The following is a 21,450-nucleotide window of genomic DNA, read 5'->3' as shown; positions in this document are numbered from 1 at the left end:
ATCTATATCCTGCTGTATCCTCTGACAATCCTCATCAGTATCCGCAACTCCACCAACCTTTGTGTCGTCCGCAAACTTACTAATCAGACCAGCTACATTTTCCTCCAAATCATTTATATATACTACAAACAGCAAAGGTCCCAGCACTGATCCCTGCGGAACACCACTAGTCACATCCCTCCATTCAGAAAAACACCCTTCCACTGCGACCGTCTGTCTTCTGTGACAGAGCCAGTTCTGTATCCATCTTGCCAGCTCACCTCTGATCCCATGTGACTTCACCTTTTGTACCAGTCTGCCATGCGGGACCTTGTCAAAGGCTTTACTGAAGTCCATATAGATAACATCCACTGCCCTTCCTTCATCAATCATCTTCGTCACTTCCTCAAAAAACTTAATCAAGTTAGTGACACACAACTTCCCCTTCACAAAACCATGCTGTCTCTCGCCAATAAGTTCATTTGTTTCCAAATGGGAGTAAATCCTGTCCCGAAGAATCCTCTCTAATAGTTTCCCTACCACTGACGTAAGGCTCACCGGCCTATAATTTCCTGGATTATCCTTACTACCCTTCTTAAACAAAGGAACAACGTTGGCTATTCTCCAGTCCTCTGGGACCTCACCTGTAGCCAATGAGGATGCAAAGATTTCTGTCAAGGCCCCAGCAATTTCCTCCCTTGCCTCCCTCAGTATTCTGGGGTAGATCCCATCAGTCCCTGGGGACTTATCCATCTTAATGCTTTGCAAGACACCCAACACCTCCTCCTTTTTGATAATGAGATGACTGAGACTATCTACACTCCCTTCCCTGGGCTCATCATCCACCAAGTCCTTCTCCTTGGTGAATACTGATGCAAAGTACTCATTTAGTACATCACCCATTTCCTCTGGCTCCACACACAGATTCCCTCCTCTGTCCTTGAGTGGGCCAACCCTTTCCCTGGTTACCCTCTTGCTCTTTATATATGTATAAAAAGCCTTGGGATTTTCCTTAATCCTGTTTGCCAATGACTTTTCATGACCCCTTTTAGCCCTCCTAACTCCTTGCTTAAGTTCCTTTCTACTGTCTTTATATTCCTCAAGGGATTTGTCTGTTCCTAGCCTTCCAGCCCTTACGAATGCTTCCTTTTTCTTTTTGACTAGGCTCACAATATCCCGCGTTATCCAAGGTTCCCGAAACTTGCCAAACTTATCCTTCTTCCTCACAGGAACATGCTGGTCCTGGATTCTAATCAACTGACGTTTGAAAGACTCCCACATGTCAGATGTTGATTTACCCTCAAACAGCCGCCCCCAATCTAAATTCTTCAGTTCCTGCCTAATATTGTTATAATTAGCCTTCCCCCAATTTAGCACCTTCACCCGAGGACTGCTCTTATCCTTATCCACAAGTACCTTAAAACTTATGGAATTATGGTCACTGTTCCCGAAATGCTCCCCTACTGAAACTTCGACCACCTGGCCAGGCTCATTCCCCAATACCAGGTCCAGAATGGCCCCATCCCTCGTTGGACTATCTACATACTGTTTCAAGAAGCCCTCCTGGATGCTCCTTACAAATTCTGCCCCATCCAAGCCCCTGGCACTAAGTGAGTCCCAGTCAATATAGGGGAAGTTAAAATCACCCACCACTACAACCCTGTTACCTTTACATCTTTCCAAAATCTGTCTACATATCTGCTCCTCTACCTCCTGCTGGACGGACCCACCAGGGGTGGCAGCACAGTGGTATACAGTTGGGAGGGAGTTACCCTGGGAGTCCTCAACATCGACTCTGGACCCCATGAAGTCTCATGGCATCAGATCAAACATGGACAATGAAACCTCCTGCTGATTACCACCTACCACCCTCCCTCAGCTGATGAGTCAGTACTGCTCCATGTTGAACAGCACTTGGAGGAAGCACTGAGGGTGGCAAGGGTGCAGAATGCAGCACCAATACTGACCGAGCTGGTTGAGTCCTAAAGGACATAGCTGCTAGACTGGGTCTGCGGCAGGTGTGAGGGAACCAACAAGAGAGAGAAATATGAGATGATGCATTTTGGCAGAAGGAAAAACATACTTGACCTCGTCCTCACCAATCTGCCTGCCGCAGATGCTTCTGTCCATGACCGTATTGGTAGGAGTGACCACCGCACAGTCCTTGTGGAGACGAAGTCCTGCCTTCACATTGAGGATACCGTCCATCGTGTTGTGTGGCACTACCACCGTGCTAAATGGGATAGATTTCGAACTGATCTAGCAATGCAAAACTGGGCATCCATGAGGCGCTGTGGGTCATCAGAATTGTACTCAACCACAATCTGTAACCTCATGGCCCGGCATATCCCCCACTCTACCATTACCATCAAGCCAGGAGACCAACCCTGATTCAATGAAGTGTGCAGGAGGGCATGCCAGGAGCAGCATCAGGCATACCTCAAATTGAGGTGTCAACCTGGTGAAGCTACAACCCAGGTCTCCTTGCATGCCAAACTGCATAAGCAGCATGCAATAGACAGAGCTAAGCGATCCCATAACCAACTGATCAGATCTAAGCTCTGCAGTCCTGCCACATCCAGTTGTGAATAATAAAGGCAAGTATCCCATCTGCCTGCCTAACCAACTTATCTACCTGTGCTGCTGCCTTCAGTGATCTATGGACAAGTACACCAAGATCCCTCTGACCCTCTGTACTTCCTAGGGTCCTCCCATCCATTGTATATTCCCTTGCCTTGTTAGTCCTCCCAAAATGCATCACCTCACACTTCTCAGGATTAAATTCCATTTGCCACTGCTCCACCCATCTTACCAGCCCATCTATATCGTCCTGTAATCTAAGGTTTTCCTCCTTACTATTTACGACACCACCAATTTTCATGTCATCTGCAAACTTACTGATCATACCTCCTATGTTCATGACTAAATCATTAATGTACACTACAAACAGCAAGGTACCAATGTGTACCACAACCTCTGACTGTTCACCCTCCCCCTTCAGAATGTCCTGCAGCCAGTCTGTGACATCCTTGACCCGAGTGCCAGGGAGGCAACATACCATCTTGGAGTCATGTTTGTGGCCACAGAAACACCTATCTGTACCCCTTACAATAGAATCTCCTATCACTATAGCTCTCCCACTCTTTTTCCACCCCTCCTGCACAGCTGAGCCACCCATAGTGCTACAGACTTGGCTCTTGCTGCATTCCCCTGTGAAGCTATCATCCCTAACAGTATCCAAAGTGGAAAATCTGGGAGATGGACCCAGGGGCATCCTGCATTACCTGCCTAGTTCTTCTACTCTGCCTGGCGGTCACCCATTCCCTTTCTGCCTGAGCAGTCTCTACCTGCGGTGTGACCACCTCCCTGTACGTGCTATTCACAATGATCTCAGCCTCGCGGATGCTCCACAGTGTCTCCAGCTGACCTCCAGATCCGAAACGTGGATTTCGAGTAGCTGCAGCTGGAGACACTTCCTGCACACGTGTTCACCCTGGACACTGGAAGTGATCCTGACTTCCCACATTGCACAGGAGGAGCATTCCACATTGCTGAGCTGCCCTGCCATGACTATCCTTAATTTACTCCCTTAAATTACTCAAAAATTAGAGATTATTTACACTAGGGACCTTGAATCCTTGGGGAGATTGAAAGATTACGACAAGTCCATCTGTTATCTCCATACTCACTTCCTTTAGCAACCTGGTCGCCTCCAGTCAGGCACTCCCCTGCCGGCGGAGGAGAGGGCTTGGCTGTCCAGGCTGCCGGCTCTGGGGATGGACTGACATGTGGAGGAGTAGCCGAAGCACCCGGGATGCCCCTCACTGCGGGTGTCAAGGGGGCTCAGGAGTGTGGCGTGCTCCCGGCCGAACTGACCCTTGCTCAGCTGGAACTGCTCATCGGACCCAGGCCCTGAAACTCTTTTCGAGAGCAGTTCCCACATGGTCTGAGCCGTCTTCACCCAGAGAGTGGTGAACCTGTGGAATTCGCTACCACAGAAAGCAGTTGAGGCCAAAACATTGTATGTTTTCAAGAAGGAGTTAGATATAGCTCTTGGGTCTAAAGGGATCAAAGGATATGGGGCGAAAGCGGGAACAGGTTACTGAGTTGGACGATCAGCCATGATCATAATGAATGGTGGAGCAGGCTCGAAGGGCCGAATGGCCAACTGCTGCTCCTATTTTCTATGTTTCCATGTCTCTCAGAAATGCCCTCCGTGTCATTCCACACTGTGTGAAGGGGTTTCCTGTACGGGCTGCTCCAGCACACTTTCCACGACTTCGCCCTCGTCTGCCATCTGGTGATGTCGTGGCAGTCTGTATTGCCATCTGGTGATGAGCGGAATCTCTATGCAAGAGTCCTCCCCTTTTACATAGGGGACCTGGGTTGGAGGGTGCTGCACAGGGCAGTCCCGTGCAATAGACCTTTAGATGGTTAATAGACTTCCAGGCCGCCTGTAATTTCCACAGCCTGGATGAGTCCATGTACCATTTTTGTAAGGAGTGTGTGAAGTTGCAACTCCTGTTTGAATACTTACGGGGGCTGCTTCTCAAGTTGTGGTTGCACTTCAACCCCACGCTCCTGATCTTTGGGCACCTGGTGCAGAGGGCAGTGGACCAGGAGGAGGATCTCCTCGTTGGTCTGCTCCTGCAGCTGGCGAAGGTGGCAATTCACAGGTCCAGACTGCTGGCCGTCGAGGGGTCCATCTGCCTGATTGCCTGCCCCTCTTTCGCGGGTGTCCCTGGAGAAGGCGCAGCGTGTCTGCAGGTTCGCTTGAGGCCTTCCGCGACCGGTGGGCACTGTAGGGGCTGGAGTACATCATGAATTCACCACTCTCTAGGTGAAGAAATCTCTCCTCATCTCAGTCCTAAATGGCTTACCCCTTATCATAGAAACATAGAAAAATAGGAGCAGGAGTAGGCCATTCGGCCCTTCGAGCCTGCTCCACCATTCAATACGATCATAGCTGCTCATCCAAACTCAGTATCCTGTTCCCGCTTTCTCCCCTTGATCCCTTTCGCCCCAAAGAACTATATCTAACTCTTTCTTGAATATATTTAATGATTTGACCCCAACTGCTTTCTGTGGTCGAGAATTCCACAGGTTCACCACTCTCTGGGTGAAGAAATCCCTCCTCATCTCAGTCCTAAATGGCTTACCCCTTATCCTTAGACTGTGACCCCTCGTCCTGGAATCCCCTGCCATCGGGAACATCCTTCCTGCATCCAGTCTGTCCAGTCCTGTTAGAATTTTGTAGGTTTCTATGAGATTCTCCTCTCATTCTTCTAAACTCTAGCGAATACAAGCCTAATCGACCCAATCTCTCTTCATATGTCAGTCCTGCCATCCCAGGAATCAGTCTGGTGAACCTTCGCTGCACTCCGTCTATCGCAAGAACATCCTTCCTCAGATAAGGAGACCAAAACTGCACACAATATTCCAGATGTGGTCTCACCAAGGCCCTGTATAATTGCAGCAAGACATCCTTGCTCCTGTACTCGAATCCTCTCACTATGAAGGCTAACATACCATTTTCCTTCTTAACTGCCTGCTGCACCTACATGCTTACTTTCAGCGACTGGTGCACAAGGACACCCAGGTCTCGCTGCACCTCCCCCTTTCCCAATCTATCACCGTTCAGATAATAATCTGCCTTTCTGATTTTGCCACCAAAGTGGATAACCTCACATTTATCCACATTATACTGCATCTTCCATGTATTTGCCCACTCACTCAACCTGTCCAAATCACACTGGAGCTTCTCTGCGTCCTCCTCACAGCTCACACTCCCACCCAGCTTTGTGTCGTCTGCAAACTTGAATATATTACATTTAATTCCCTGCAAACGCGACATGAAATCGTGTGACATTGATCACAAGTCGTGGGAATCAGTTGCCAGCGTTCGCCAGAGCTGGCGGGCAGCCATAAGGACAGGGCTAAAATGTGGCGAGTCGAAGAGACTTAGTAGTTGGCAGGAAAAAAGACAGAGGCGCAAGGGGAGAGCCAACTGTGCAACAGCCCCAACAAACAAATTTCTCTGCAGCACCTGTGGAAGAGTCTGTCACTCTAGAATTGGCCTTTATAGCCACTCCAGGCGCTGCTTCACAAACCACTGACCACCTCCAGGCGCGTATCCATTGTCTCTCGAGATAAGGAGGCCCAAAAGAAATTCCCTCATCTATATCATTAATATATATTGTGAATAGCTGGGGTCCTAGCACTGATCGCTGCGGTACCCCACTAGTCACTGCCTGCCATTCGGAAAAAGACCCGTTTATTCTTACTCTTTGTTTCCTGTCTGCCAACCAGTTCTCTATCCATGTCAGTACCTTACCCCCAATCCCATGTGCTTTAATTTTGCACGCTAATCTTATCGAAAGCCTACTGAAAGTCCAAATACACCACATCCACTGGTTCTCCCTTATCTATTCTACTAGATAGATCCTCAAAAAAATTCCAGTAGATTTTTCAAGCATGATTTCCCTTTCGTAAATCCATGCTGACTCTGCCCGATTCTACCACTGTTTTCCAAGTGCTCTGCTGTAAAATCTTTGATAACGGACTCTAGAATTTTCCCCACTACCGATGTCAGGCTGATTGGTCTATAATTCCCTGCTTTCTCTCTACCTCCCTTTTTAAATAGTGGGGTTACATTAGCTACTCTCCAATCTGTAGGAACTGTTCCAGAGTCTATAGAATCTTGAAATATAACCACCAATGCATCCACTATTTCTAGGGCAATTTCCTTAAGTACTCTGGGATGTAGATTATCAGGCCCTGGGGATTTATCGGCCTTCAATCCCATCAATTTCCCCAACAGCGTTTCTCTACTAATACTGATTTCATGCAGTTCCTCCTTCTCATTAGACCCTATGTTCCCCAACATTTCTGGGAGGTAATTTCTGTCCTCCTTTGTGAAGACAGAACCAAAATATGTATTTAATTGTTCTGCCATTTCTTTGTTCCCCATTATAAATTCCCCCGTTTCTGACTGTAAGGGACCCACATTTCTCTTCACTAATCTTTTTCTCTTCACATATCTATAGAAGCTTTTACTGTCAGTTTTTATGTTCTCTGCAAGCTTACTCTCATACTCTATTTTCCCCTTCTTATGACAATTGATGATAGTTTCATGGCATCATTACTGAGACTAGCTTTCAATTCCAGATTTTTAGCAATTAATTAATTGAATTTAAATTCCACCAGCTGCCGTGGTGTGATTTGAACCATGTCCCCAGGGCATTGGTCTGGGCCTCTGGATTACTAGTATATTACCACTGAGCTACTGTGTGTTGGGTTGTGTGTGTGGAGTGTGTTCAGTAGTGTGTGTGTGTATTCCATGTGTTGGATTGTGTGTGTATTGAGTGTGTGTTGATTGTGTGTCTGTGTCTGTGTGTATCTGTCCTGTTTTAGGGCCTTGTTACAATGCAGTTGTTGAAGTGTTGAGCTGAAGAACTATAGATTGCTCAGTGTGTCTGTTTTTCAGGAAGGATAGAGAATCTCTATGGATACAGACTCGATCTCACAGCAGAATTTTACGAATCCTTAAACGAGTTATATGTCAGTAGGAGTAACTGTGACGTGAATATCTCGGTGACAACTCTGGAAAACAGCCAAGAGAAGATGAGGTCCTGTGTACACAGTCTGATCTTGTCCATGCACACTGATGGGAACCTGATTAGTAACAGTCAGAGCAACACATTCCGCATGGTCGTATCCCAGGATTGTGTACAATTTGTCAATGATTTCATCAGGTAGTTGGCACCCACAGTGTAACATCTGGAAGTATCCTTTACAGTGTAATTTTGAACACCTTCTCCAAGGAGAACAGCTCCAACTTCTCCAACCTATCCATGTAACTGAAGTCCCTCATCCCTGGAACCATTCTCATGAATCTTCTCTACACCTTCTCTAATTCCTTAACATCCTTCCGAAAGTGTGGTGCCCAGAACTTAACACAATACTCCAATTGAGGCCAAACCAGAGGTTTATCATAACTTCCCAGCTTTTGTATTCTGTGTCCCTATTTATAAAGCCCAGGATACTGTCTGCTTTATTAACCGCTTTCTCAACCTGTCCTGCGACCTTGTGCACATATACCCCAGGTCTCTTTGTTCCTGCACCCGCTTTAGAATTGTACTCTTTAATTTATATTGCCTCTCCTTGTTTTTCCGACCAAAATGAATCACTTCACAGGCAACATGGTTTTGTGCTGGGAAGGTCATGTCTTACCAACTTAATAGAATTCTTTGAGGAAGTGACAAAGTTGATTGATGAGGGAAGGGCTGTCGATGTCATATACATGGACTTCAGTAAGGCGTTTGATAAGGTTCCCCATGGTAGGCTGATGGAGAAAGTGAAGGCGCATGGGGTCCAAGGTGTACTAGCTAGATGGATAAAGAACTGGCTGGGCAACAGGAGACAGAGAGTAGCAGTGGAAGGGAGTTTCTCAAAATGGAGACGTGTGACCAGTGTGTTCCACAGGGATCCGTGCTGGGACCACTGTTGTTTGTGATATACATTAATGATTTGGAGGAAAGTATAGGTGGTCTGATTAGCAAGTTTGCAGACGACACTAAGATTGGTGGAGTAGCAGATAGTGAAGGGGACTGTCAGAGAATACAGCAGAATATAGATAGATTGGAGAGTTGGGCAGAGAAATGGCAGATGGAGTTCAATCCGGGCAAATGCGAGGTGATGCATTTTGGAAGATCCAATTCAAGAGTGAACTATACAGTAAATGGAAAAGTCCTGGGGAAAATTGATGTACAGAGAGATTTGGGTGTTCAGGTCCATTGTTCCCTGAAGGTGGCAACGCAGGTCAATAGAGTGGTCAAGAAGGCATACGGCATGCTTTCCTTCATCGGACGGGGTATTGAGTACAAGAGTTGGCAGGTCATGTTACAGGTGTATAGGACTTTGGTTCAGCCACATTTGGAATACTGCGTGCAGTTCTGGTCGCCACATTACCAAAAGGATGTAGAGGAGGTTCACCAGGATGTTGCCTGGTATGGAGGGCACTAGCTATGAAGAGAGGTTGAGTAGATTAGGATTATTTTCATTAGAAAGACGGAGGTTGAGGGGGGACCTGATTGAGGTGTACAAAATCATGAGAGGTATAGACCTAGGTTGGGCCTAGGACACTACCCTGAGGAACTCCTGCAGTGATGTCCTGGAGCTCAGATGATTGACCTCCAACAACCACAACCATCTTCCTTTGCATATGACTCCAACCAAGGGAGAGTTTTCGGCCTGGTTCCCATTGACTCCAGTTCTGCTAGGGCTCATTGATGCCATACTCTGTCAAATGCTGCCTTGATGTCAAGGGCAGTCACTCTCACCTCACCTCTTGAGTTCATGTTTGGACCAAGGCTGTAATGAGGTCAGGAGGTGAGTGGCCCTGGCAGATCCCAAACTGAGTGTCACTGAGCAGGTTATTGCTGAGTAAGTGCTGCTTGATGGCACTGTTTGATGACACCTTCCATCACTTTACTGATGATTGAGAGTAGGCTGATGGGACGGTAATTGGCTGGGTTGGACTTGTCCTGCTTTTTGTGTACAGGACATACCTGAGCAATTTTCCACATTGCAGGGTAGATGCCAGTGTTGTAGCTATACTGGAACAGCTTGACTAGGGGCGCGGCAAGTTCTGGAGCACAGGTCTTCAGTACTATTGCCGGAATATTGTCAGGGCCCATAGCTTTTGCAGTATCCAGTGCCTTCAGTCATTTCTTGATATCACGCGGAGTGAATCGAATTGGCTGAAGACTGGCATCTGTGATGCTGGGGACTTCAGGAGGAGGCCGAGATGGATCATCAACTCGGCACTTCTGGCTGAAGATGGATGCAAATGCACTGATGTACTGGGCTCCCCCATCATTGAGGATGGGGATATTTGTGGAGCCACCTCCTCCAGTTAGTTGTTTAATTGTCCACCGCCATTCAGGGCTGGATGTGGCAGGACTGCAGAGCTTAGATCTGATCCGTTGGTTATGGGATCGCTTAGCTCTGTCTATCGCTTGCTGCGTACGCAGTTTGGCACGCAGATAGTCCTGTGTTGTAGCTTTACCAGTTTGACACCTCAATTTGAGGTATGCCTGGTGCTGCTCCTGGTATGCCCTCCTGCACTCTTCATTGAACCAGGGTTGGTCTCATGGCTTGATGGTGATGGTAGAGTGGGGGATCTACTGGGCCATGAGGTTACAGATTGTGGTTGAATACAATTCTGCTGCTGCTGATGACCCACAGCGCCTCATGGATGCCCAGTTTTGCATTGCTGGATCTGTTCGAAATCTATCCCATTTAGCACGGTGATAGTGCCACACAACACAATGGAGGGTATCCTCAATGTGAAGGCAGGACTTTGTCTCCACAAGGACTGTGTGGTGGTCACTCCTACCAATACTGTCATGGACAGATGCATCTGCAGCAGGCAGATTGGTGAGGACGAGGTCAAGTATGTTTTTCCCTCTTGTTGGTTCCTTCACCACCTGCTGCAGACCCAGTCTCGCAGATATGTCCTTTAGGACTCGGCCAGCTCGGTCAGTAGTTGTGCTACCGAGCCACTCTTGGTGATGGACATTGAAATCCCCCACCCAGAGTACATTTGACGCCCTTTCCACCCTCTGTGCTTCCTCCAAGTGGTGTTCAACATGGAGGAGTACTGAGTCATCAGCTGAGGGAGGGTGGTAGGTGGAAATCAGCAGGAGGTTTCCTTGCCCATGTTTGACCTGTTGCCAAGAGACGTCATGGGGTCTGGAGTCGATATTGAGGACGCCTAGTCCAACTCCCTCCCGATTGTATGCCACTGTGCCACCAGCTACAGAGTCATAGTCATCTATGGCACTGAATAGAGTCATAGAGTTATACATCACAGAAATGGGCCCTTCGGCCAATCGTGTCTGTGCCAGCCATCAAGCACCTAACTATTCTAATCCCATTTTCCAGCACTTGACCCGTAGCCTTGTATGTTATGGCGTTTCAAGTGCTCATCTAAATATGTCTTAAATGTTGTGAGGGTTCCTGCTTCTACCACCACTTCAGGCAGTGTGTTCCAGATTCCAACCACACTCTGGGTGAAAACATTTTTCCTCGAATCCCCTCTAAACCTCCTGCCCCTTACCTTAAATCTGTGATCCCTGGTTCTTGACACCTCCGCTAAAGGAAAAAGTTTCTTCCTATCTAACCTATCAATGCCCTTCATAATTTTGTATACCTCCATCATGTCCCCCCTCAGCCTTCTCTGCTCCAAGGAAAACAACCCGAGCCTTTTCAGTCTCTCTTCATAGCTGAAATGCTCCAGCCCAGGCAACATCCTGGTGAATCTCCTCTGCACCCTCTCCAGTGCAATCACATCCTTCCTACAGTGTGGTGCCCAGAACTGTACACAGTACTCCAGCTGTGGCCTAACTAGCGTTTTATACAGCTCCATCATAACCTCCCTGCTCTTATATTCTATACCTCGGCTAATAGAAGCAAGTATCCCATACGCCTTCCGAACCACCTTATCTACCTGTGCTGCTGCCTTCAGTGATCTATGGACAAGTACACCAAGGTCCCTCTGACCCTCTGTACTTCCTAGGGTCCTACCATCCATTGTATATTCCCTTGCCTTGTTAGTCCTCCCAAAATGCATCACCTCACACTTCTCAGGATTAAATTCCATTTGCCACTGCTCTGCCCATCTTACCAGCCCATTTATATCATCCTGTAATCTAAGGCTTTCCTCCTCATAATTTATGACACCACCATTTTTCGTGACATCTGCGAACTTACTGATCATACCTCCTATATTCACGTCTAAATCATTAATGTACACTACAAACAGCAAGGGTCCCAGCACCGATCCCTGTGATACACCACTGGTCACAGGCTTCCACTTGCAAAAACAACCCTTGACCATCACCCTCTGCCTCCTGCCACTAAGCCAATTTTGGATCCAATTTGCCAAATTGCCCTGGATCCCATGGGCTCTTACCTTCATAACCAATCTCCCATGTGGGACCTTATCAAAAGCCTTACTGAAATCCATGCAGACTACATCAACTGCTTTACCCTCATCTACACATCTAGTCACCGCCTCAAAAAATTCAATCAAGTTTGTTAGACACGATCTCCCCTGACAAAGCCATGCTGACTATCCCTGATTAATCCCTGCCTCTCCAAGTGGAGATTAATCCTGTCTCAGAATTTTTTCCAATAGTTTCCCAACCACTGATGTTAGACTCACCAGCCTGTAATTACCTGGTTTATCCCTGCTATCCTTCTTGAATAAAGGTACCACATTCACTGTCCTCCAGTCCTCTGGTACCTCTCCTGTGGCCAGAGAGGATTTGAAAATTTGTGTCACAGCCCCTGCTATCTCCTCCCTTGCCTGACATAACAGCCTGGGATACATCTCATCTGGGCCTGGGGATTTATCCACTTTTAAGCCCACTAAAACAGCTAATACATCCTCCCTTTCAGTGCTAATATATTCAAGTATATCACAATCCCCCTCCCTGATCTCTACACCTACATCGTCCTTCTCCATCATGAACACAGATGAAAAGTAATCATTTAAAACCTCACCTATGTCCTCCAGCTCCACACACAGATTGCCACTTTGGTCCCTAATGGGCCCTACTCTTTCCCTGGTTATCCTCTTGCCCTTAATATACTTATAAAACGCCTTAGGATTTTCCTTTATCTTGCCCGCCAATGTTTTTTCATGTCCCCTCTTCGCTCACCTAATTACTTTTTTTTAAGTACCCTTTCTATACTCCTCTAGTGCCTCCACTGTTTTCAGCGCTTGGGCTCTGCCATAAGCCTCCTTTTTTTTCCTGATCCAACCCTCTATATCCCTTGACATCCAGGGTTCCCTGGACTTGTTAGTCCTACCCTTCACCTTAATGGGTACATGTTGGCTCTGAACTCTCACAATTTCCTCTTTGAATGACTCCCACAGATCTGATGTAGACTTTCCTGCAAGTAGCTGCTCCCAGTCCACTTTTGCCAGATCCTGTTTTATCAAATTGAAATCGGCCTTCCCCCAATTCAGTATCTTTATTTCCAACCCATCTTCATCCTTTTCCATAACTACCTTAAATCGTGCAGAGTTATGGTCACTATCCCCAAAATGCACCCCCACTGACACTTCTACCACTTGTCCGACTTCATTAGATAGAGGATCTGGATCGGCGCAGGCTTGGAGGGCCGAAGGGCCTGTTCCTGTGCTGTAATTTTCTTTGTTCTTTGTTCTTTATTCCCTAGGATTAGGTCCAGTACTGCCCCTTCTCTTGTCGGACGTTCTACATACTGGCTCAAAAAGCTCTCCTGTATGCATTTTAAAAGTTCCTCCCCCTTTAAGCCTTTTGCACTAAGATTATCCCAGTTGATATTGGGGAAGTTGAAATCCCCTCCTGTTATTACCCTATTATTTTTACACCTCTCTGAGATTTGCCTCCATATCTGCTCCTCTATCTCTCCCTGACTGTTTGGAGTCCTGTAGTACACTCCCAGCCAAGTGATTGCCCCCTTTTTGTTTTTAAGTTCTACCCATATGGTCTCATTTGAAGAACCTTCTAAGATATCATCCCTCCTTACTGCAGTAATTGACTCCTTGATCAACAGTGCAATGCCACCTCCTCTTTTACCCCCTCCCCTATCACGCCTGAAGATTCTATACCCTGGAATATTGAGCTGCCAGTCCTACCCCTCCCTCAACCATGTCTCTGTGATAGCAATAATATCATAATCCCATGTGCTAATCAATGCCCTCAATTCATCTGCCTTACTAGTAAGACTCCTTGCATTAAAATAGATGCAATCCTGCATTGCATTTTTCACTTGTGCCTTAACAAGTCTATATTTGCTCTGCCCTCCAGACTGACACAGTTTCTCTTCTATATTTGACTGTGCATCACCCCCTACGGTAACTTCGCTCTGTATCCCATACCCCTAACAAATTAGTTTAAACCCCCCCCCTCGTCCACCAGCACTAGCAAACCCCCCAGCAAGGATGTTGGTCCCATTCCGGTTCAGGTGCAACCCGTCCAACTTGTAGAGGTCCCACCTTTGCCAGAAACAGACCCAGTGATCCAGGAACCTGAAGCCCTCCCTCCTGCACCATCTCCCCAGCCACGCATTCATCTGCTCTATCCTCCTATTCCTATAGTCACTAGCACGTGGCACCGGGAGTAATCCAGAGATTACAACCTTTGAGGTCCTGCTTTTTAATCTGCTACCTAGCTCCCTAAATTCTTGTTGCAGGACCTCATCCTTCTTTCCACCTATGTCGTTGGTACCAATATGGACCACAACCTCTGACTGCTCTTCCTCTCCCTTCAGAATGTCCTGCAGCCGCATCGTGACATCCTTGACCCTCGCACCAGGGAGGCAACATACCATCCTGGAGTCTCGTTTGTGGCCACAGATACGCCTATCTGTACCCCTTACGATAGAATCCCCCATCACTATAGCTCTTCCATCCCTTTTCCTTTTCCTCCCCTGCTGTGCAGCAGAGCCCTCCATGGTGCCACAAACTTGGCTGTTGCTGCTTTCCCCTGGGTGGTCATCTCCCCCAACAGTATCCAAAGCGGTATATCTGTTTGAGAGGGGGATGGCCACAGGGGACTCCTGCACTACCTGCCTGTGCCTACTACTCTGTCTGGTGGTCACCCACCTCTTTTCTGCCTGTGATGCCATTACCTGCGGTGTGACCACCTCACTAAACGTGCAATCCACGACGTCCTCAGCATCGCGGATGCTCCACAGTGAATCCACCCGCAGCTCCAGCTCTGTAATGCGGGTAGTCAGTAGCTGCAGATGGATACACTTCCTGCACACATGGTCAGCAGGGACACTGGAAGCGTCCCTGATTTCCCACATAGTGCAGGAGGAGCAGATCACGGGACTGAGCTCTCCTGTCATGATTTACCCTTCGGTTATTTCGTTACTCCTTTAATTAAAAAATACTAATTATACTAGGGGCCTTGTTCTAACCACTCCAATCTAAAGTCCTTAATAAGTTACACTGAATTACAAAAAAACCCACTTTAGTCGTACTCACCTTATCACTAGAGGTTTTTTTTCAACAAAAAAACTTTCCCTTTTTTAAGCTTTTTAAATACACTAACAGCTGCTACTCACCCAACCAATCACCTTGCAGATTTACCGTGATGTCACTAAGTTTTTTTCGAGTCTCAGGGCGTACCGATAGAGAGCAGGTCCACCAGCCACCACCGCTCCTGTCCTCAGGTAAGTGAGGGCCTCGAGCCCCGTGCTCTCTTTTACAGCTCCCACTCCGGATCAGCTTCCGCCCAGGTCCACCAGCCACCACCGCTCCTGTCCTCAGGTAAGTGAGGGCCTCGAGCCCCGTGCTCTCTTTTACAGCTCCCACTCCGGATCAGCTTCCGCCCAGGTCCACCAGCCACCACCGCTCCTGTCCTCAGGTAAGTGAGAAGGAGGCCATTTGGCCTATCGAGCCCAGGCCAGCTCTCTGCAGAGCAATCCAGTCAGTCCCACTCCCCTGTTTGATTCCCATAGTCCTGCAGGTTTATTTCCTTCAAGTGCCCATCCAATTTCCTTTTGAAATTATTGATTGTCTCTGTTTCCACCTCCCTCATTACCACCCACTGCGTAAAAACCTTCTTCCTCACATTCCCCCTGCATCTCTTGCCCAAAACCTTCAATCTGTGTCACCTAGTCCTTGTACCATCAGTTAATGAGAACAGTTTTTCCTTGTTTAACTTATTCAAACTTGTCATAATTGTACATTTCTATTAAATCTTCCCTCAAGCTCCTTTGCTCTAAGGAAAACAACCCCAGCTTTTCCAACATAACCTTGTAATTAAAATCTCCCTGGTGGGATAGGACATACCCAGGGATAGTGATTGCAGTAAAAGCAAAATACTGCGGATGCTGGAAATCTGAAATAAAAACAAGAAATGCTGGAACCACTCAGCAGGTCTGGCAGCATCTGTGGAAAGAGAAGCAGAGTTAACGTTTCGGGTCAGTGACCCTTCTTCGGAACTGACAAATATTAGAAAAGTCACAGATTATAAGCAAGTGAGGTGGGGGTGGGGCAAGAGATAACAAAGGAGAAGGTGCAGATTGGACCAGGCCACATAGCTGACCAAAAGGTCACGGAGCAAAGGCAAACAATATGTTAATGGTGTGTTGAAAGACAAAGCATTAGTACAGATTAGGTTTAAATACACTGAACATTGAACAGCAGCAAGTGCAAACCTGAAAAAAACAGTGGGTAAGCAAACTGAACAAACTAAGATGAAATTAAATAAATGCAAAAAAAAATTGTAAAAAATGTAAAAAAAGAATGTAAAAAAAAAAGGAAGAAAAAATAACTGAAAATGAAAGTAAAATGGGGGGCTGTCATGCTCTGAAATTATTGAACTCAATGTTCAGTCCGGCAGGCTGTAGTGTGCCTAATCGGTAAATGAGATGCTGTTCCTCGAGCTTGCGTTGATGTTCACTGGAACACTGCAGCAATCCCAGGACAGAGATGTGAGCATGAGAGCAGGGGGGAGTGTTGAAATGGCAAGCAACCGGAAGCTCAGGGTCCTGCTTGCGGACTGAGCGGAGATGTTCCGCAAAGCGGTCACCCAGTCTGCGCTTGGTCTCCCCAATGTAGAGGAGACCACACTGTGAGCAGCGAATACAGTATACTACATTGAAAGAAGTACAAGTAAATCGCTGCTTCACCTGAAAGGAGTGTTTGGGGCCTGGGATAGTGAGGAGAGAGGAGGTAAATGGGCAGGTATTACACCTCCTACAATTGCAGGGGAAGGTGCCCTGGGACGGGGACGAGGTGGTGGGGGTAATGGAGGAGTGGACCAGGGTGTCGCGGAGGGAACGATCCCTTCGGAATGCTGACAAGGGAAGGGAGGGGAAGATGCGACTGGTAGTGGCATCACGCTGGAGGTGGCGAAAATGGTGGAGGATGATCCTTTGGATATGGAGGTTGATGGGGTGGAAAGTGAGGACAAGGGGAACCCTGTCATGGTTCTGGGAGGGAGGGGAAGGGGTGAGGGTAGAGGTGCGGGGAATGGGTCGGACACGGTTGAGGGCCCTGTCAACCACAGTGGGGGGGAATCCTCGGTTGAGGAAAAAGGAGGTCATATCAGAAACACCGTCATGGAAGGTAGCATCATCAGAGCAGATGCGTCAGAGACGGAGAAACTGGGAGAATGGAATGGAGTCCTTACAGGAGGTAGGGTGTGAAGAAGTGTAGTCGAGATAGCTGTGGGAGTCGGTGGGCTTATAATGGATATTGGTAGACAACCTATCCCCAGAGATGGAGACAGAGAAGTCGAGGAAGGGAAGGGAAGTGTCAGAGATGGACCATGTAAAGGTGAGAGAAGGGTGGAAATTGGAAGCAAAGTTGATAAAGTTTTCGAGTTCGGGTCGGGAGCAGGAAACGGCACCGATACAGTCATCAATGTACCGGAAAAAGAGTTGGGGGAGGGGGCCTGAGTAGGACTGGAACAAAGAATGCTCGACATATCCCACAAAAAGACAGGCATAACTAGGACCCATGCGGGTATCCATAGCAACACCTTTTACTTGAAGGAAGTGCGTGGAGTTGAAGGAGAAGTTGTTCAATGTGAGAACAAGTTCAGCCAGGCGGAGGAGGGTGGTGGTGGATGGGGACTGGTTGGGCCTCTGTTCCAGGAAGAAGCGGAGAGCCCTCAAACCATCCTGGTGGGGGATGGAGGTGTAGAGCGATTGGACGTCCATAGTGAAGAGGAGGCGGTTGGGACCAGGAAACTGGAAATTGTCAAAATGACGTAGGGCGTCAGAAGAGTCACGGATGTAGGTGGGAAGAGACTGGACCAGCGGAGAAAAGATAGAGTCAAGATGGGAAGAAATAATTTCAGTGGGGCAGGAGCAGGCTGACACAATGGGTCTGCCGGGACAGTCCCGTTTGTGGATTTTGGGAAGGAGGTAGAAGCGGGCTGTCCGGGGTTGTGGGACTATGATGTTGGAAGCTGTCGAGGGAAGATCTCCAGAGGAGATGAGGTCAGTGACAGTCCTTTGGACAGTGGTTTGATGTTCGGTGGTGGGGTCATGGTCCAGAGGGAGGTAGGAGGAAGTGTCTGTGAGTTGGCGTTGAGCTTCTGCAAGGTAGAGGTCGGTACAACAACAGCACCACCCTTGTCTGCAGGTTTGAAGACCATGTCGGGGTTAGGCAACATCCTGGTGAATCTCCTCTGCACCCTCTCCAGTGCAATCACATCCTTCCTATAGTGTGGTGCCCAGAACTGTACACAGTACTCCAGCTGTGGCCTAACTAGCGTTTTATACAGCTCCATCATAACCTCCCTGCTCTTATATTCTATGCCTCGGCTAATAAAGGCAAGTATCCCATACGCCTTCCGAACCACCTTATCTACCTGTGCTGCTGCCTTCAGTGATCTATGGACAAGTACACCAAGGTCCCTCTGACACTCTGTAATTTCTAGGGTCCTACCATCCATTGTATATTCCCTTGCCTTGTTAGTCCTCCCAAAATGCATCACCTCACACTTCTCAGGATTAAATTCCATTTGCCATTGCTCCACCCATCATGTTTTGGGGCTTGTGTTTTGGGCCTCGTATTTTGGGCCTTGTATTTTGGGACTCGTGTTTAGGGACTCGTGTTTAGGGACTCGTGTTTTGGAGCTCGTGTCTTGGGCCTCGTGTTTTGGGCCCCGGGTTTTGGGCCCCGGGTTTTGGGCCCTGTGATTTGGGGCTCGTGTTTTGGGCCTCGTGTTTTGGGCCTCGTGTTTAGGGGCTCGTGTTTTGGGGCTCGTGTTTTGGGGCTCGTGCTTTGGGGCTCGTGCTTTGGGGCTCGTGTTTTGGGGCTCGTGTTTTGGGGTTCGTGTTTTGGGGCTCGTGTTTTGGGACTCGTGCTTTGGGACTCGTGTTTTGGGCCTCGTGTTTTGGGACTCGTGTTTTGGGACTCGTGTTTTGGGACTCGTGTTTAGGGATTCGTGTTTAGGGACTCGTGTTTTGGGGCTCCTGTTTTGGGGCTCGTGTTTAGGGATTCGTGTTTAGGGACTCCTGTTTTGGGGCTCCTGTTTTGGGACTCGTGCTTTGGAACTCGTGTTTTGGGGCTTGTGTTTTGGGACTCGTGTTTTGGGACTCGAGTTTAGGGACTAGTATTTAGGGATTCGTGTTTAGGGACTCGTGTTTTGGGGCCCCTGTTTTGGGGCTCGTGTTTAGGGATTCGTGTTTAGGGATTCGTGTTTAGGGATTCGTGTTTAGGGACTCCTGTTTTGGGGCTCCTGTTTTGGGGCTCCTGTTTTGGGACTCCTGTTTTGGGACTCCTGTTTAGGGATTCGTGTTTAGGGACTCCTGTTTTGGGCCTCGTGTTTTGGGCCTCGTGTTTTGGGACTCGTGTTTTGGGACTCGTGTTTTGGGGCTCGTGTTTTGGGCCTCGTGTTTTGGGCCTCGTGTTTTGGGCCTCGTGTTTTGGGCCTCGTGTTTTGGGCCTCGTGTTTTGGGCCTCGTGTTTTGGGCCTCGTGTTTTGGGGCTCGTGTTTTGGGACTCGTGTTTTGGGACTCGTGTTTTGGGACTCGTGTTTTGGGACTCGTGTTTTGGGACTCGTGTTTTGGGCTCGTGTTTTGGGCCTCGTGTTTTGGGGCTCGTGTTTTGGGCCTCGTGTTTTGGGCCTCGTGTTTTGGGGCTCGTGTTTTGGGGCTCGTGTTTAGGGACTCGTGTTTTGGGACTCGTGTTTTGGGACTCGTGTTTTGGGACTCGTGTTTTGGGACTCGTGTTTTGGGACTCGTGTTTTGGGACTCGTGTTTTGGGACTCGTGTTTTGGGACTCGTGTTTTGGCTTCAAGAAGTGAAAACGGGGAGAAGAGATCTGAAATGACATCACCTCATTCTCCTCTTCTGATTGGCCTTTTTCTTTCAGGTATTTCTACACTAAGAAAATTAGCATCAAGTTGTCTTCAGTCAAGTGCATTCACAACATGGCTTCTGATTATGGAGTGACTGCTATTCGAGATTATTGTGATAAACTCTTTTACAAACTTCTCCCACAAGATCCTTCTTTCAAACACCAGCTAGAGCTGTATAACTATGCAGAGGCTGTTGAGGATCCACTGCTGAAAGAGATTTGTTTGGAATATTTTGCCTGGAACTGTGAATCTTTCAGTAAATCGCCAGTATGGTATGAGATCACTGGAGAAGAGCTGGATACCTTGCTTCAGAGGTCAGACATTGTCATTGAGAATGAGTTGACATTGTACCAAGCCGTGGAGTCTTGGATAACTCAGAATGAAAGGACTGAGCTGGTTGACCTATTAATGGGGAAGATTCGATTCCACATGATGTCTCCAGAAGAACTGATTTCCATCCCATTTAACTCAAGTCTCTATGAAGAGTTTGAGAATATCTTCACACAAAAACTCCTGCAAGCCTTTGAATTCCATTCAGTTCCTGTGCAAAAACTAAAATATTACAGAAATATATCTGATCCAATCTATCATCCCAGAATCTACACCACTTCAGACTGGAGTACTGTTCTCCAAATAACCTCTTCTGAACATAGTTCTAAGCAGGGAACCTCCAGCTACACACACAATGCTCTCTATGGAGGTATATATAGCTCTGATGGCTATGGCAGGTATAACCCATACCTTTCCTCCCCCAGCTCTTTCTTTCAGACTGCCAAACACATGAGTCAACTGTACAGCTCCACCAAACTCTCCTGGTCAGCTTATTACCATAACAATCCACAACGGTGTAGAAACAGTAATGTCATCTGTCCCTACGATACATACCCAGTGGCAACCCTGTCCACCGCCTCCTCCAGGCATCAATACTCCATCACATATCACAACAGGATTGTCCTGCTCTGTAATGACACCTTTGTGTCCTATATTCAGGATATGAAGAATTTCACTGCTGTGCTTCCATCCTTCAACACTAGCAGCCTCTTCCTATTCAGTTGTGAGGCAGGAATCTCATCGCTGAGGTTTGTGGTCAGGCCACTCTATGTCTGATTCACCCAATCCCAGGAGTTTCTCGCCATCACCTGCACAATTGGGCAATACTAGGTCACAGGCCCAAAGTCAGAATGCCCCAACTTGTAGCCCCTGTTGTGTATCTGATGTATATCATTGTCCAGTGCATGAGGCTATGAAAACATGCACACTTACACCCAATCACACTCATACTTACACCGACTCACACACTGACTCTCACACTCACACACTGACTCACACTTACACCCAATCACACTCATACTTACACCGACTCACACACTGACTCTCACACTCACACACTGACTCACACTTACACCCAATCACACTCATACTTACACCGACTCACACACTGACTCTCACACTCACACACTGACTCACACTTACACCCAATCACACTCATACTTACACCGACTCACACACTGACTCTCACACTCACACACTGACTCACACTTACACCCAATCACACTCATACTTACACCGACTCACACACTGACTC

At 47.7% G+C, this 21,450-nt stretch overlaps 1 protein-coding gene across 1 annotated transcript in view; it reads left to right on the top strand.

The window, feature by feature from the left end:
• The window catches only part of LOC137362381 (galectin-3-binding protein-like), a 71,722-nt gene extending 50,750 nt beyond the window's left edge, over positions 1 to 20,972 (top strand). Inside the window, exons 5-6 of the mRNA XM_068026791.1 lie at positions 7,466 to 7,733; positions 19,880 to 20,972. Coding sequence (XP_067882892.1) covers positions 7,466 to 7,733; positions 19,880 to 20,972 — 1,361 coding nt within the window. The remainder of the gene's footprint in view (positions 1 to 7,465; positions 7,734 to 19,879) is intronic.
• Positions 20,973 to 21,450: the final 478 nt, after the last annotated feature.

Source organism: Heterodontus francisci, unplaced genomic scaffold, assembly GCF_036365525.1.
Source record: "Heterodontus francisci isolate sHetFra1 unplaced genomic scaffold, sHetFra1.hap1 HAP1_SCAFFOLD_480, whole genome shotgun sequence".
NCBI classification, from domain to species: Eukaryota; Metazoa; Chordata; class Chondrichthyes; order Heterodontiformes; family Heterodontidae; genus Heterodontus; species Heterodontus francisci.
The sequence above is the reverse complement of the archived record's forward strand: the minus strand, read 5'-3'. Positions and strand labels throughout refer to the sequence as shown.